The sequence below is a fragment of the Protomyctophum bolini genome, assembly GCF_963924005.1.
Source record: "Protomyctophum bolini genome assembly, chromosome: 19".
Classification (NCBI taxonomy): domain Eukaryota; kingdom Metazoa; phylum Chordata; class Actinopteri; order Myctophiformes; family Myctophidae; genus Protomyctophum; species Protomyctophum bolini.
This window is the reverse complement of record NC_137880.1, coordinates 18,393,276-18,406,770: the sequence shown is the minus strand read 5'-3', so window position 1 is coordinate 18,406,770 and position 13,495 is coordinate 18,393,276. Positions and strand designations below refer to the sequence as shown.

Genomic DNA, 13,495 nt, shown 5'->3' with positions numbered 1-13,495 from the left:
ACTAGATCTATTTTTCACTAAATAGTTGTGAAATGTCTGAAAATGACCACATTTGGGTTGAAAATTAAGATGAATTTGATTTATAATATATACTAGGTTGTAGTAGGATTCAGAGGCAAACACAAATAAGTACATTAGGTTTGGGTATGACTGAAGAAGATTAAAGTATTACGCATGTGGTCAAGCTCTCTGAAATATGAATACAACTTTTTGGAACATTTAAAATAAAATATATTATATCGGCAAATAAATTATATCAGTTCACTGTTGCTTTCTTGGTATTGCCACGTGTAAATTATTCGTTATTACAACATACCGTATGATGAGTTCTTTATAGTAGCAGTTTCCCATAAGGGACAATTAAAACGAATTATTTATTTATCTTCAACAATATGTTCTCTAGCATTAGTCGTCTTAACACAGTTGTGCTTAAGCTAATAATGAGCAAATGTTTCTTTTAGTGTCAGTGTTGTTCATAACAAGGTCAACATGCAATATCCCAGTGGAAAGCACCACATGGGACCTCCTGCTTGCAGTGGCTGCTTCATCAGTAAGACAAGACAAGACAGTGAAGAGATTGATGGATGGATTTCAAAGGCATGTTGCAACATGCCAGGATTTGGGCATGTATGTATGGCATTTGGGCCTGCAATGTAATGAAACGAAAATGTGCGCACGCACGCACGCACGCACACACACACACACACACACACACACACACACACACACACACACACACACACACACACACACACACACACACACACACACACACACAAAGACATGAAGAGTATTTAAAAAATCACACACGTGTGAACTGAGTGGTGCAATTCCCCCCCCCCCCCCTCTCTCTCTCTCTCTCTCTCTCTCTCTCTCTCTCTCTCTCTCATTACACAGCACTACCCCTCCCTCTGTTTCTGCCGCCCCCTACTGGTATAAATCAGTAACATACTCAGGCTCATACACACAGGTGTACACACAGGTAGGTACATGGACATTGCTGATTGTAGGAGTGGTTGCACCACTCAAAAAAATGCCAAGCCTTTAGTTTACAATCAAAATATGGAGCCATTTTAGTGCAAGGTCACCAATAGCCTGCACAAGTGCACACGCTTTTCCTATGGTGTGTTATGTAAGTGACATGTTGAAGTCATGCAGCTTTCAGGATGATGTAGGCTATGTCTGGCTATTGATTTATTTTTCACATAAAGACGAATCAAATGTATACAGATAAAGTGAGACAAACTAGAAAGATAACTTTTTAATTACACATGATGAACGAAGATGAATACTTTTTTCGACTACTTTTATTGAGAGATTATTGATTATTGAGAGATTATCATGATGTCTCTGTACATGTAGTATGCACATTTCCACTAAAACCATCCATACTAGTGTAGGCCTAACTTATTACGTCCCCTGGAGTACCCGACTCATATAGACTGTAAAGACCTGACTGCATGTTAATACTTTTTACAGTCTATGGTTAATACACAGGAGCTAAACTGACCCACAGTGACACCTGGCGGTAACATGTAGTACAAATTTAAAGTTTATTTGTTACATGTTCAACACTGAGGCACTGACTGTGGGTGCAGGCTACTGTGGGTGTGGGATGCAGCCATCAGGATCACAGAAAGCTTTGGGGCGACATAGCATTTCTATGACATAAAGTTAAACTTTTTGCACTAGTGGCGGTGCCCCCTATGGGCAGAAGTGAAAGTGCTTTTGGAAGAGCGCTCTGAGGCCCTTCAATAACAACATGCAATTAGATGCCAGTAGATTATTTTCTTCCTTTTTAAAATGACTCACAGAACAGTAGTTTTGTGATGAAATTCAGGAAGGAAGAACTCAAGTGTGTTTGATCTCTGCTACCATAGCAACCGTGATGAGGAAAGTTTGGAGATATATAACTAAAGGTGTCAGTGCTGCACTGACATTAGTACATTTACATTTCTAGTAGTTTATTTGTTTGCGCTTAATGTCAACTGTAGTTAATGGGATACCTGTCCAGTCACTGCACGATTGCAGAGCTAGCTACACTCAAATCGGGTAGCATGGCAGACTCCACCTCAGAGCCGGTAGCAACTCAGATAATGACATGTTCAACTGAAAATCAGAAACAGATTATTGGGTCACTTCTTAAAACAACTCTGCGAAAAGGTGACGAATGGTACCTGATAGATAGTCAGTGGGTCCGACAGTGGAAGAAATATGTGGGATTTGACACTGTCGGAGAGCATAACCCCTATCCAGGACCCATTGATAACGCAGGGCTGTTCTCAGACCATGAGACCCAAGTCCTGAGAGAGCATCTTGTAGATGAGCGTGACTATGTCCTTGTTCCCACTGAAGCATGGAACAAACTGGTCAGCTGGTATGGTTGTCATGAGGGCCAGAAACCAATTGTCAGGAAGGTGATTGAACTTGGAATGTATTCCAAGCTCTGTAATGTGGAGGTCTATTTGTTGGAACTGAAATTGTGTGAGAATGACAACATGAACAATGCTGTAACGCGTTATTTTAGTATATCTGACACTATAGATACCATAGAGAAGGTGATGAGGTCAGTTTTTGAAATTCCATCTGAGAAGGAGACGCGGCTGTGGAACAAGTACGAGCAGCTAAACAAACCAAACAACACTGTTCAAGATGCTAATCTGTTACAAGGACAGGAGCTTGTGATTGAACATAAGAACAAAGATGGCACTTGGCCCAGACAAGCATCCCATAAACCCTCAAGCAGAGGGTCCTACAACTACAACTATCGAGAGCCACAATCTCCGTCTGGCCTGTGTGGTCTCACTAATCTGGGCAATACATGCTTCATGAACTCTGCCCTCCAGTGCCTGAGCAATACACCCCCACTCACAGACTACTTCTTGAATAACCAGTATGAGGCAGAGATTAACCGGGACAATAAACTGGGTATGCAGGGGAAGATTGCAGACACATATGCCGACCTGATCAAGCAGATGTGGCAACACCGCTCCAATTATGTAGTCCCAAGCAGCTTCAAAACACAGGTTGGCCGCTTTGCCCCCCAGTTTTCCGGCTACCAGCAGCAGGACTCCCAGGAGTTGTTGGCCTTTCTGTTGGATGGCCTGCATGAAGATCTGAACCGTGTAAAAAATAAACCGTACTTGGCTATGCAAGATGCAGAGGGCCGTCCAGATGAGATTGTTGCTAAAGAAGCCTGGACTAATCATCGCTTACGCAATGATTCCATTATAGTTGACATTTTCCATGGCCTCTTCAAGTCTACTTTGGTGTGCCCAGAGTGCTCCCATGTCTCTGTCACATTTGATCCATTCTGCTACCTCACACTGCCTCTGCCCGTTGAGAGAGACTGCACTATGAAGGTTTCCGTGGTCCGATCAGACCCTCAGTCCAGACCCACACAGTACAGAGTGGTGGTCCCCAAGATGGGTACAGTGATAGACCTGTGCAGTGCCTTGTCTCAACTTTGTAGATTCCCTCCAGAGAATATGGTTGTGGCTGAAGTTTCCAGTCACCGTTTCCATAAAATGTACAAACGTGATGATGGCCTCAACCAAATCAAGGATAAAGATGACATCAATGTGTATGAGGTGCAGGAGGAGGACAGTGAAAAGATGAACCTAACGGTGTACTTCAAGGAGCGATCGAGATTCTACTACAGAGGTTATTTCGGCCAGCCTATAATCATTACTGTGCCCAGGCAGAACCTCACAACAGATGTTCTGTACAACAAGGTCCTGGATAGGATCAGACGCTATGTGAAGAACTCCCAAAGCCCCTGCCCCAGCCGTAGCCAGACAGCTGAATGTTCCATGTCGTCATCCAATCACAACACTAACCTGAGTGGGTCTGGCAGTCCCACATCAGATGGCGCCTCATGCGGTTCCTGCTCCACCAACGGCAGCAACCACTCGGCGACCTGCAACAGCCCTAGTTCCCCTTATGAGACTGAGAGTGAGGACCACAACGACGACGATGAGTCAGAAGAGGACGAGGAGATGTCTGACTTGGAAAATGGACCCAGGCCGAGGCTCTTCACCTTCACCGTGGTCCACTCTCCTCTCTCCTATGGAGCAGCCAGCACCAGTCAACTGCCAGATGATGGAAAGGTCCTTCAACTGAATCCAAATTCCACAGTGGAGATCGACTGGGAACCTGACACAAAGAAACTGTATTATGACGAGCAAGAAGCAAAGACCTGTGAAAAGCATGCCAGCATGGTCCGAACTCGAAATAAGTCCACAGTTGCTCTGAGGCAATGCATTGAGCTCTTCACAACCAAGGAGACACTTGGGGAACACGATCCATGGTATTGTCCCACATGTATGAAACATCAGCAGGCCACAAAAAAGTTAGACCTTTGGTCATTGCCTCGCATTCTGGTAGTTCACCTAAAACGTTTCTCCTACAGTCGATACTGGAGAGACAAGTTGGACACAGTGGTGGACTTTCCTGTCCGGGAGCTGAATATGTCAGAGTTTGTGTGTGATACCAAGGCTGCCTCTTATGTTTATGACCTCATTGCTGTCTCCAACCACTATGGTGGATTGGGGGGAGGCCATTACACAGCTTATGGGAAGAATCAATTGGATGGAAAGTGGCATTATTTTGACGATAGCACTGTTAAATCTGCCTCAGAGGACGAGCCTGTGACTAAGGCAGCCTACGTACTGTTTTACCAGCGTAGAGACGAAAGCCCCAAGCCCCAGCCTAATTCCGCCTTTGTGAGGAGCCCCCAGCCTGCTCCCACCCCTAGCACCCCTAAGAGCCCCCAGCCTTCCACATCTAGGAGCCCCCAGCCTTCCACATCTAGGAGCCCCCAGCCTTCCACATCTAGGAGCCCCCAGCCCTCCACCCCTAGGAGGAAACCCCGAACTAGCAGATGATCAGATGGACCGTATAAAAGTGGTGCAAGAATCCAGCTTTGGCTCTGGATGAACTGGCTTTGGCTTATTATTAGATTATTCATCATGGGATGGTGTCTTATTTTTTCCTTTCCTTTCCTTTCCTTTAATTTCCTTTCCTTTCCTTTAATTTCCTTTACTTTCCCACAGTTAATGACTGGGCATACAGTAGCTGAGTCTCTGTTTTAGCAAAGAGTTTACTTTATATTTCCTGTCCTATTCTCTCCAAATGTACAGTTATCATACAGTTAATATAGTGCATGTATACATTTGTAAGCTTTCTCATCAATTCTTTTGTCCGTTGATGGAACTGTCCTTTCATAAATGATTATTTTGTGGTACAAAGTAGTCGTTGCTCTGACTTTGACTTTTGCCCATTGCGTAATTAAATGTGCTTATTTGGACCTCTCAATCATTCATTTTTGTTTCTAGTTTTTAATGCTTTAGGTTTTTTATTCTTGTTTTGTTTATACAATTTTATTCATTTTATTTATACTATGTTTTTGTTCATTGTACAGCACCTTGTAACTCACTTTATAAATTAACTAGAAAAGGGCACTCCTCCGAGAGCATATCTCTGCCAGCTGGGTTGCCTAGCCAGGGCTGTGTAAGTCGTGAATTGCAGCCACCAAGATGCGAGGAAGCTGTGAAGGGGAATAGGATTTGTGGCACCCCTTATGGGCAGAAGTGCTTCCAAAAGCAAGTTATAAAAACCCATTCATCATGACATCACCACAACCAAAAATGTATTTTCGAGTAGATAAAGCATTCGAAGTTCTGGAACTGACTTTTATGATATTGCCATTTACTATTATAAATATATTATTTTGTTCTAAATATCCATACGTTGTCAAACTAGACATAGATGTTCATGTTGTAGACATTTTCTTTTATACGTACAAAGTAAAGTGTAATGGTATAGCGGCAGCATGAGCCATGGGGCCTATTTGAAGAATTTGGGGTGGATGGAGTGTGCATTCAAAGTTTGACTCTGTGCACAGACACACAGAGACAGCAAAGCCTAATCTTCACTCATGCTCCTTGCAGCCGGGGATAACAGGGACACAGCAGCGCCAGAACAAGAGGAGAGGACAATGTTACAAGTTATTGAAATATCCCTGTCTAAATATATATTTAGACAGGGATTATAATGAAGTGGCCTCCCAATGTATCTTATATGTACGGTATGGCACATACCAAAAAAAAAGGTTCCATAGCAACAGCAATAATGTGGTAAACTTAGGCCGATGCATATATTTAAAGAGCAAGGGTGGACGATTCAATGAAAATGTTATCATGCCTGGTTAATACACACATATGGACACTTCTGATGTCATAGTACTGACATCATAGATGTATATCAACAGTATATCACACAGTAGTTACTTCATAGTTCTGGCATCATTGATAACTGATGTCATAGACTGGCCCCAAGCACTTTGTGCCTGAAAACATGAACATGATCATTGTCAACGTGAACTTAAAAGTACAGTCTACTAATTTGTAAATGACACTTCTTCTCTGAAAACGTAGCTGTTAGATCAGCTATTCTGCTAAAATATCCATGGGGAAAAGAAGGGGTACTAGTATAGACCCCTGTGGGACTCCGGTTAACAAAGTATATAGGATTTAAGTGGAAGGTGGCAGAGGGAAAAATAAAACAGTTCACTAGAATCAATTGTGATGTGGATATGAAAAGATCCATCCTCTAGGTGGCAGTATCTCACCATACTGCTGCTGGAAGGCCTCTACTACCAGCTAGAATCTAGCTGCTAGGTCACACACTTTCCTGGGGTTTTTATGTGTGTGATATGTGTTTCCCCATTGAAATGAATGGGAAAATTCAAATCACATTCAAGTATTCTTTTCTCTGAGACTGTAAGCACTATAGTTACAAAACTTATAGCGTAGGTTCATAATAATTACTACAATTAATTATCTTATAATGTTATCGGTCGGCCTCATGGTGGCGCTATAACAACCCACTTTACATTAAGCCTTATAACTCTTTTTCTATAACTATTTTTCCCTGGATTCCTTGGGTCATGACGCATCTCCCCATATAGGCCACGCCCATTTCCATCCGAATAGATTTTCTGCCATTTAAAATCTTCTTCAAAACACACATTTTGGTCCTTCAGTCCTTTAGTCCGTATCGTTCGGCCAATCCTCATCCGAAATTAGTGAGAAGGGCCTATTCTACAAAAAATGCCACAAATCACAAACGGAATGTCCATTCCATCCCAAATTTGAATCACTTGGGTGGTTTAGTCAACACAGAGCAAAAAGCAATTTTCATCCATATGGAGTGCCGCAAATGCAAAAAATGTAACTCCGATTTACTTACACATGATCAGAGGGGTGACGTGACATTGTAATTGGCTAGCAAAATGAGTGCGACCCCCTACGTAAGCGATTGCGGCAACCACACTTTACAATTTTTCAAAATTGTGACTTTTCTAGTTTAGTCATGGTGCCATGTTCATGACCAAATCTGTCACGAAAATGTGGTCTCACTTCCTTCCTGAACTGCAGCCAAAACACATCATTACACACCAAGTATTCATTCACAATGACAATTTGTGGATTATATATTTTTCTACCCACTAGTATACAACAATATTCACTTTGTTTATACAGCTCTTGTGCAGAGCATCACAGAGCGTTAATTAACATAGGAATGAGTGCATATCATGGGTCACACATGTGACCTGTAGTAGGCGTGACCTGCGCATGACTTCATTACAATAGACCATACCTGTAGATATGTGACCTGTAGTAGGCGTGACCTGCGCATGACTTCATTACAATAGCGTACCACAAGAGATAAAATCATCAATGCACCCTTTAATGATAAAGGGACACAGATATCATGGATAGGGAAACAACATAGTGCCCATGTAGCAGAGTGGCTCTCAGCCTATGCCTGATGGCCTCAAAAGTCTAATATCTCCCCTTGGGCGTTACATTGGTGCCGTGACCCAGTGGGAGGTCAAAGGGGGGTGAGTGTAGCAGAGTGGCTCAGAGCCTCTGCCTGATGGCCTCAAAAGTCTAACATCTCCCCCAGCCTCCCAGTCCATAGGGATATATCCCTTTGGTCTAGTCTAGTGGTTAAGATATTGGACTTTCACATGGGAGACCTGAGTTCAAATCCCAGGTGTTACACACACACACACACACACACACTCACACACTCTTTGGGGATTTCATTTTGTGAGATCATCTACAGCACAGGTGATTAGCCTAGTTTTACCAGAGCCCTACCTGCTTCCACCTCTCACGGCGAGGACGTAGGGTTGGATTTTGAGAGGCATTTTTTGTATTGGGTGCCTCAGTGGGTCACTGAGTAACAGCTGACTTTGAGGTACTTGACTCTGCATATATCATCATGGTATTACTTACTCAGTGAGCCACCCCACCCACACTTTATGTTTATTTTCATAGATTTTTATTTATTTTGTTTGATGTTTTTAGAATAAATGCGCATCCTCTGAATCACATGGATCTAAAATATCTCGCCCATATGGCCAGTTGTTTTATTTTTATACATTTTATGAATTTGTTTGGTCAATATAATATTGGAAATGTATTTAAGATTATGGAATCTTTACTGCCCTCCCCTCAGACGCAGCACAAGGTGGAGTGTGGATTCTTTCTGGATGTTGTAGTCAGACAGGGTGCGACCATCTTCCAGTTGCTTTCCAGCAAAGATGAGTCTTTGTTGGTCAGGGGGTATTCCTTCTTTGTCCTGTATTTTGGCCTTGACATTCTCAATGTTATCACTTGGTTCAACCTCCAGGGTGATGGTCTTGCCAGTGAGAGTCTTGACAAAGATCTGCATTCCTCCTCTCAGACGCAACACAAGGTGCAGGGTGGACTCCTTTTGAATGTTGTAGTCAGACAGGGTACGACCGTCTTCCAGTTGCTTACCAGCAAAGATGAGTCTTTGCTGGTCTGGGGGAATGCCTTCTTTATCCTGTATCTTCGCCTTAACATTCTCAATGTTATCACTTGGTTCAACCTCCAGGGTGATGGTCTTGCCAGTGAGAGTCTTGACAAAGATCTGCATTCCTCCTCTCAGACGCAACACAAGGTGCAGGGTGGACTCCTTTTGAATGTTGTAGTCAGACAGGGTACGACCGTCTTCCAGTTGCTTACCAGCAAAGATGAGTCTTTGCTGGTCAGGGGGTATCCCTTCTTTGTCCTGTATTTTGGCCTTGACATTCTCAATGTTATCACTTGGTTCAACCTCCAGGGTGATGGTCTTACCGGTGAGGGTCTTCACAAAAATCTGCATGTTTGTGAAATTTGAGTGGCTACTTATTCTGAGATATTATTACTATTGTAACACTTGACTCTAACAAACTGAACATTTTGCACTGTCTGACTACCTTTTATTTAGGTGTTGATGTCACAGTTATGTCACATTTATGTCACAGTTCCTTGTGTGGTTATCGGCTGAGGGGCATTGTAAAGTTGAAATACTAGACTGGTGCACCAGCTTACTTGGGAACGATGCAATCAGGAACAATTCAGGATGCCTATAGGTCGGTTTAGCGGTTCTGACCAGATCTACATAAATGCCTATATATGGGTATATCGGGTTGGATGGGCAGTTCTGCATGGACAACTGCCGACAATCTGACTCGACAACGGACACCACACTCCTTCGGGTTCTCTCCAATGCACGTACGCTCTTGTGATCATACATCATCATGTTTCGTGTTTGTGTTCACACAAACGAACAAGCTAGCGCACCTCACAAGTAAAAATAAAATACATTGGTGTTACACAAAAAACTTAGCTTCCCATCATGCACCTGTAACCAGTTGTATTTCACAGTGTAAGGCAAGCTCAACAGTGCTGGCCCAACAATCACAAAGGTGTGTACAGGGTTGTCACTCACATGATAAATATAGTGAAAGATTAAAACAGGCAAAATAAGCTCATGAACAGATTCAAATAAATGTTCTGCTTTACCTCTGTTGTATTAGATCCTCACATTTTGAGAACCACTGCACTAGGCCATCGGCACCCGCAGTGGTCCATAGGAACAGTTTGTACCTCAAGTACAAACCTCTGTACAGAATTGTCTGTTGCTGTGCAGTCTCGCTGCTCGTGTTGGGCTATTTGCTTATTCAGTTTGCTTTTACGTTATTTGGATCATGGATTCTTTGTTTCTTGACACTACTGTGGTCAAACTGTATGTTCTGCTGCCTCATTACATTCCTTAAACCTGATTTTCCCTGTCTCTGTGTGTCTTTGACTTTGGGGTCCTTAATTGGCACATTTGGCTACACGGTCGAGGGGTAACACACCACTTTCCATTTTGAATTATTTTGCATTACAAATACACGTTCACTGTTTCAATTAAACTCAGTTGTTGCTCCAATTACCAATCTTTGTCTTATCTCGGATATTTCAACTCCTCATCATGGGGTGACTGTCTGCTTCATGAAAGATTTGAGTTGTGCTGCAGAGTTTTCACATTGTATTGATGATGGATGAACATTGGTGCCCTGTCAGAATATGAGAACTATTTGCATAATAGTACACATATATACAGATATGTGTGCTGTGGACTGCAGGGCACACAGACAAAAGGACATCACAAGTCAAGGTCTGACTTCAATTATTATATCTAACATTTGTATTTTGCTAAGTAGGCCTATTACATTTTGTCTTTTGATTAAATATCCGTCATAGATATTCTTTGATTAGTATTACTATGTTTTGTTTTGATATTCAAAGTGTGTCTTCACTATGTTCCTCTCTCTGTTTATTATTTGTAATGTCTGTTCATTTGTCCATCTCTCTAAAAAGACTTTGCTGAACTGGGTGAAAACAGAGAGCACATTCAAATCAAACTGAACTCTGTGAAAACAGAGAGCACATTCACATCAAACTGAACTCTGTGAAAAGCTGCCAGGAAGATGAACACATCAAATGAGTCCTCCATCTATTACAACACTGACATTGTAGCATCACCAGCACAACAATGAACCTGGTCCTGGGAGTGCCCATCAACAGCTGGGTTCTGGGGCTGGTATTAACCGGACCAGCTGGAACAATGGCCTCAGAGTTCTTCACACTCAATCTGAGTGTATGTGAGATCATCTTCAGTTGTTATATCTCGCAGCTGTTATCAAGCGTAATCCCCTCCTTAAACTTCACTGCTGGTTTCCCATTCAATGGCCGTCCGCTCTTCCTATGCTATGTTTATGTTTATGCTATCTTCTTACTATGCTATGTTTCTTGTTTTGCTGTAATAATTATCATGTTTTGTAAAGCACTTTGTTTCAAAAATGAACAATGTCTTTATTGTTATACTGTCATTATGAACACTTGTGTGATGATGTGTTTTGGCTGCATCAGTTGTGTTCTTTCACTAACTGTACCAGCTGGTGTTGCTATGCTAACCTTCACAAGTAAAGTGGCTATGGCTAGTCTCTTGTGAAAGAAGAATATATGTGTTGGTTTCCACAAACAATAGCCTATATGTCATTTGTTGTCATACTCTTGTTTCTAATGAACAATTTGCTGCTGCCATGAGTTAATGTCTTAAAAATGCTGCGTCTTATCGAAAATGTGCAAACTTTAATCTATCTCTTGTTTGACCTGTGTGTTGTCAGTGTCACTTATAATAGTTCATGGGATGTGATGCGGATTTAAGTTTTGTGCAGAGTTTTGACACCCTTTTTTTTTAAATCCCACTTTGCCAACTGATAGGCAGCTAACAGTGTCTGTGTTGGTGTTAGAGCTGGGGTGGGTGGGTGTTGCTGGGGTGATTGTAGATGAGGGGCCCAATACCCGTGCCCCGTCTACGGAGTCTTTGAAGATGGATGGATGCCGCCCAATACTGCTGTGATCTAACCACATAAAGGGTAGGCTACTGTACTTTAACAATACTACCACCTAGTGGACAAAAGAGTGAATTCCGGGAATAAAGTGTAATAATAAACAAAAAATAAATATACAAAAGATATATTGTAGCCTTCAGCCTTCTATCAATTACTGTGTCTTTTTTATATAAATGATTTTCTAAAATCCCTGTATTTCATGTCCTATGTGAATAGTAAGTACCCCAGGTGATACAGTGTTGTTGTGTGTTGTGGTGATGTATACAGCACACATTTGTAGAGGCCTACTACAGCTCTCATTTGCATTTATTTCATTTAATTGGATAATGATTGCATAATGGTTTTGATTCGCTGGTGCACTGCACGTTAGTAAATAATATGCAATGTGCTGTGCAAACAAAATCATTATTGATTACTAATATATGTCCAGGGCTACAGCCAAATACATTGTCCAGCACAGTGGGAGAAGAGTTTGTAGCATCCTAGGGTTGTAGCATGATACAGCAAAATGGAAAGTGACTTAAACAATCTGTGGACTGGACAGCACTTTGAGGCAGTCCCACGTTGAGAGAATTGCTGGATTGATTGTCGGTGCTGACAGCTCACTCCAAAATACTGGCTGGCCCTGCGTCAAGACACTTAAAACTAATTGATGTGTAGGCTACTATGCTGTTCCAAGGACAGGTGTTGAACTAGCTATAGCTGTGTCCTTGCTGTCCTAAGTAAAACCATTCATCTTTATAATATTAATATTCAATCCCTACAGTTAAAAGGCATCAGTTGACGTTTCATTGGCATGGAAAGTGTTCAAGAGTTAAAAAGTTGTAAATGGTCCAATAAAGCCATATCTATGTAAATTATTTCACAGTCCAGATTTGAGCAACTTATTGCAAGATAATTAATTGGTGTGATTGATGGAAATGTGTTTTCAATAGCTTATAATGTCAAACGTAACAAGTTATAGCACAATTAGTTTCATTGATCTGATGATTTATTTATAGTAATTTCCGTCAAATGGCCTGTTTTTAGATTTTAATTGCTGCATGCTGTATGCATTGGTTTAAAACAGAGTGAAGAAATGTTTAAATGTGTCAGCTTTTCCATTTTTCTGGGTCAGAATCTAAATGCTAGCTGTAGAGTTGTGAGTAATACAAAAATATACATGGGTTTTAAATGTCATCAGTGCTATCTGATGAAAGCTGCATACAAATGGGATGGCCACATTCCTTTTCATACTCATAGCATGCAGTACAGAAATGTCACCATTTCTCCTTTTGACTTTAGAAAATGTTGTGATGTTTTTGAATCACAACAACGACCGTTCCTGGCAGGCAGAAACTTCTTATCTCCATCTTTGTGTTTTTTTCGTAAATTAATTCCCTTGTCTGATCATATTAGCGTCACACAAACAGCTTTGGACATATGAGGTTTCCACCCGAGAGAGAGGATATTCATGTTTTACCTCTGTTTTGTTGTTAGATGTCAGAGCTCTAGTAGAGCAACTACAAAAGCTTCCACCAATGGTGATTGTCTAGTCCCAACAATGCACAGGACCTCATTTGGTCAGTTTGTGTTTTCAGTAAAGGGCTGAACATGTTTTAGGTTGTTATAGAGAAAGTAAAAGATGATTGTTCATTTTGTTTTGTTTTTTCATTTGCTGCTTTCTTTCATTTTAACGATTTTAGCTATTTTTAACAGGGGGGCATTCAAAATAATATAACATTTAGCCAC

General features: G+C 41.6%; 2 protein-coding genes across 2 annotated transcripts; one reads left to right on the top strand and one right to left on the bottom strand.

The window, feature by feature from the left end:
• Positions 1 to 2,054: 2,054 nt before the first annotated feature.
• Positions 2,055 to 4,886, top strand: LOC308334594 (ubiquitin carboxyl-terminal hydrolase 4-like; the record flags this gene model as incomplete). The annotated part of the gene is made up of 1 exon (XM_080791397.1): positions 2,055 to 4,886. The coding sequence occupies exon 1, from the start codon at positions 2,058 to 2,060 to the stop codon at positions 4,884 to 4,886; it is 2,829 nt and encodes a 942-aa protein (XP_080647523.1). The 5' UTR covers positions 2,055 to 2,057.
• A 3,625-nt stretch (positions 4,887 to 8,511) lies between these two features.
• Positions 8,512 to 9,201, bottom strand: LOC308334593 (polyubiquitin-B; the record flags this gene model as incomplete). Its single annotated transcript, XM_080791396.1, has 1 exon — positions 8,512 to 9,201. One exon carries the CDS (start codon positions 9,199 to 9,201, stop codon positions 8,512 to 8,514), a length of 690 nt encoding a protein of 229 aa, XP_080647522.1.
• Positions 9,202 to 13,495: the final 4,294 nt, after the last annotated feature.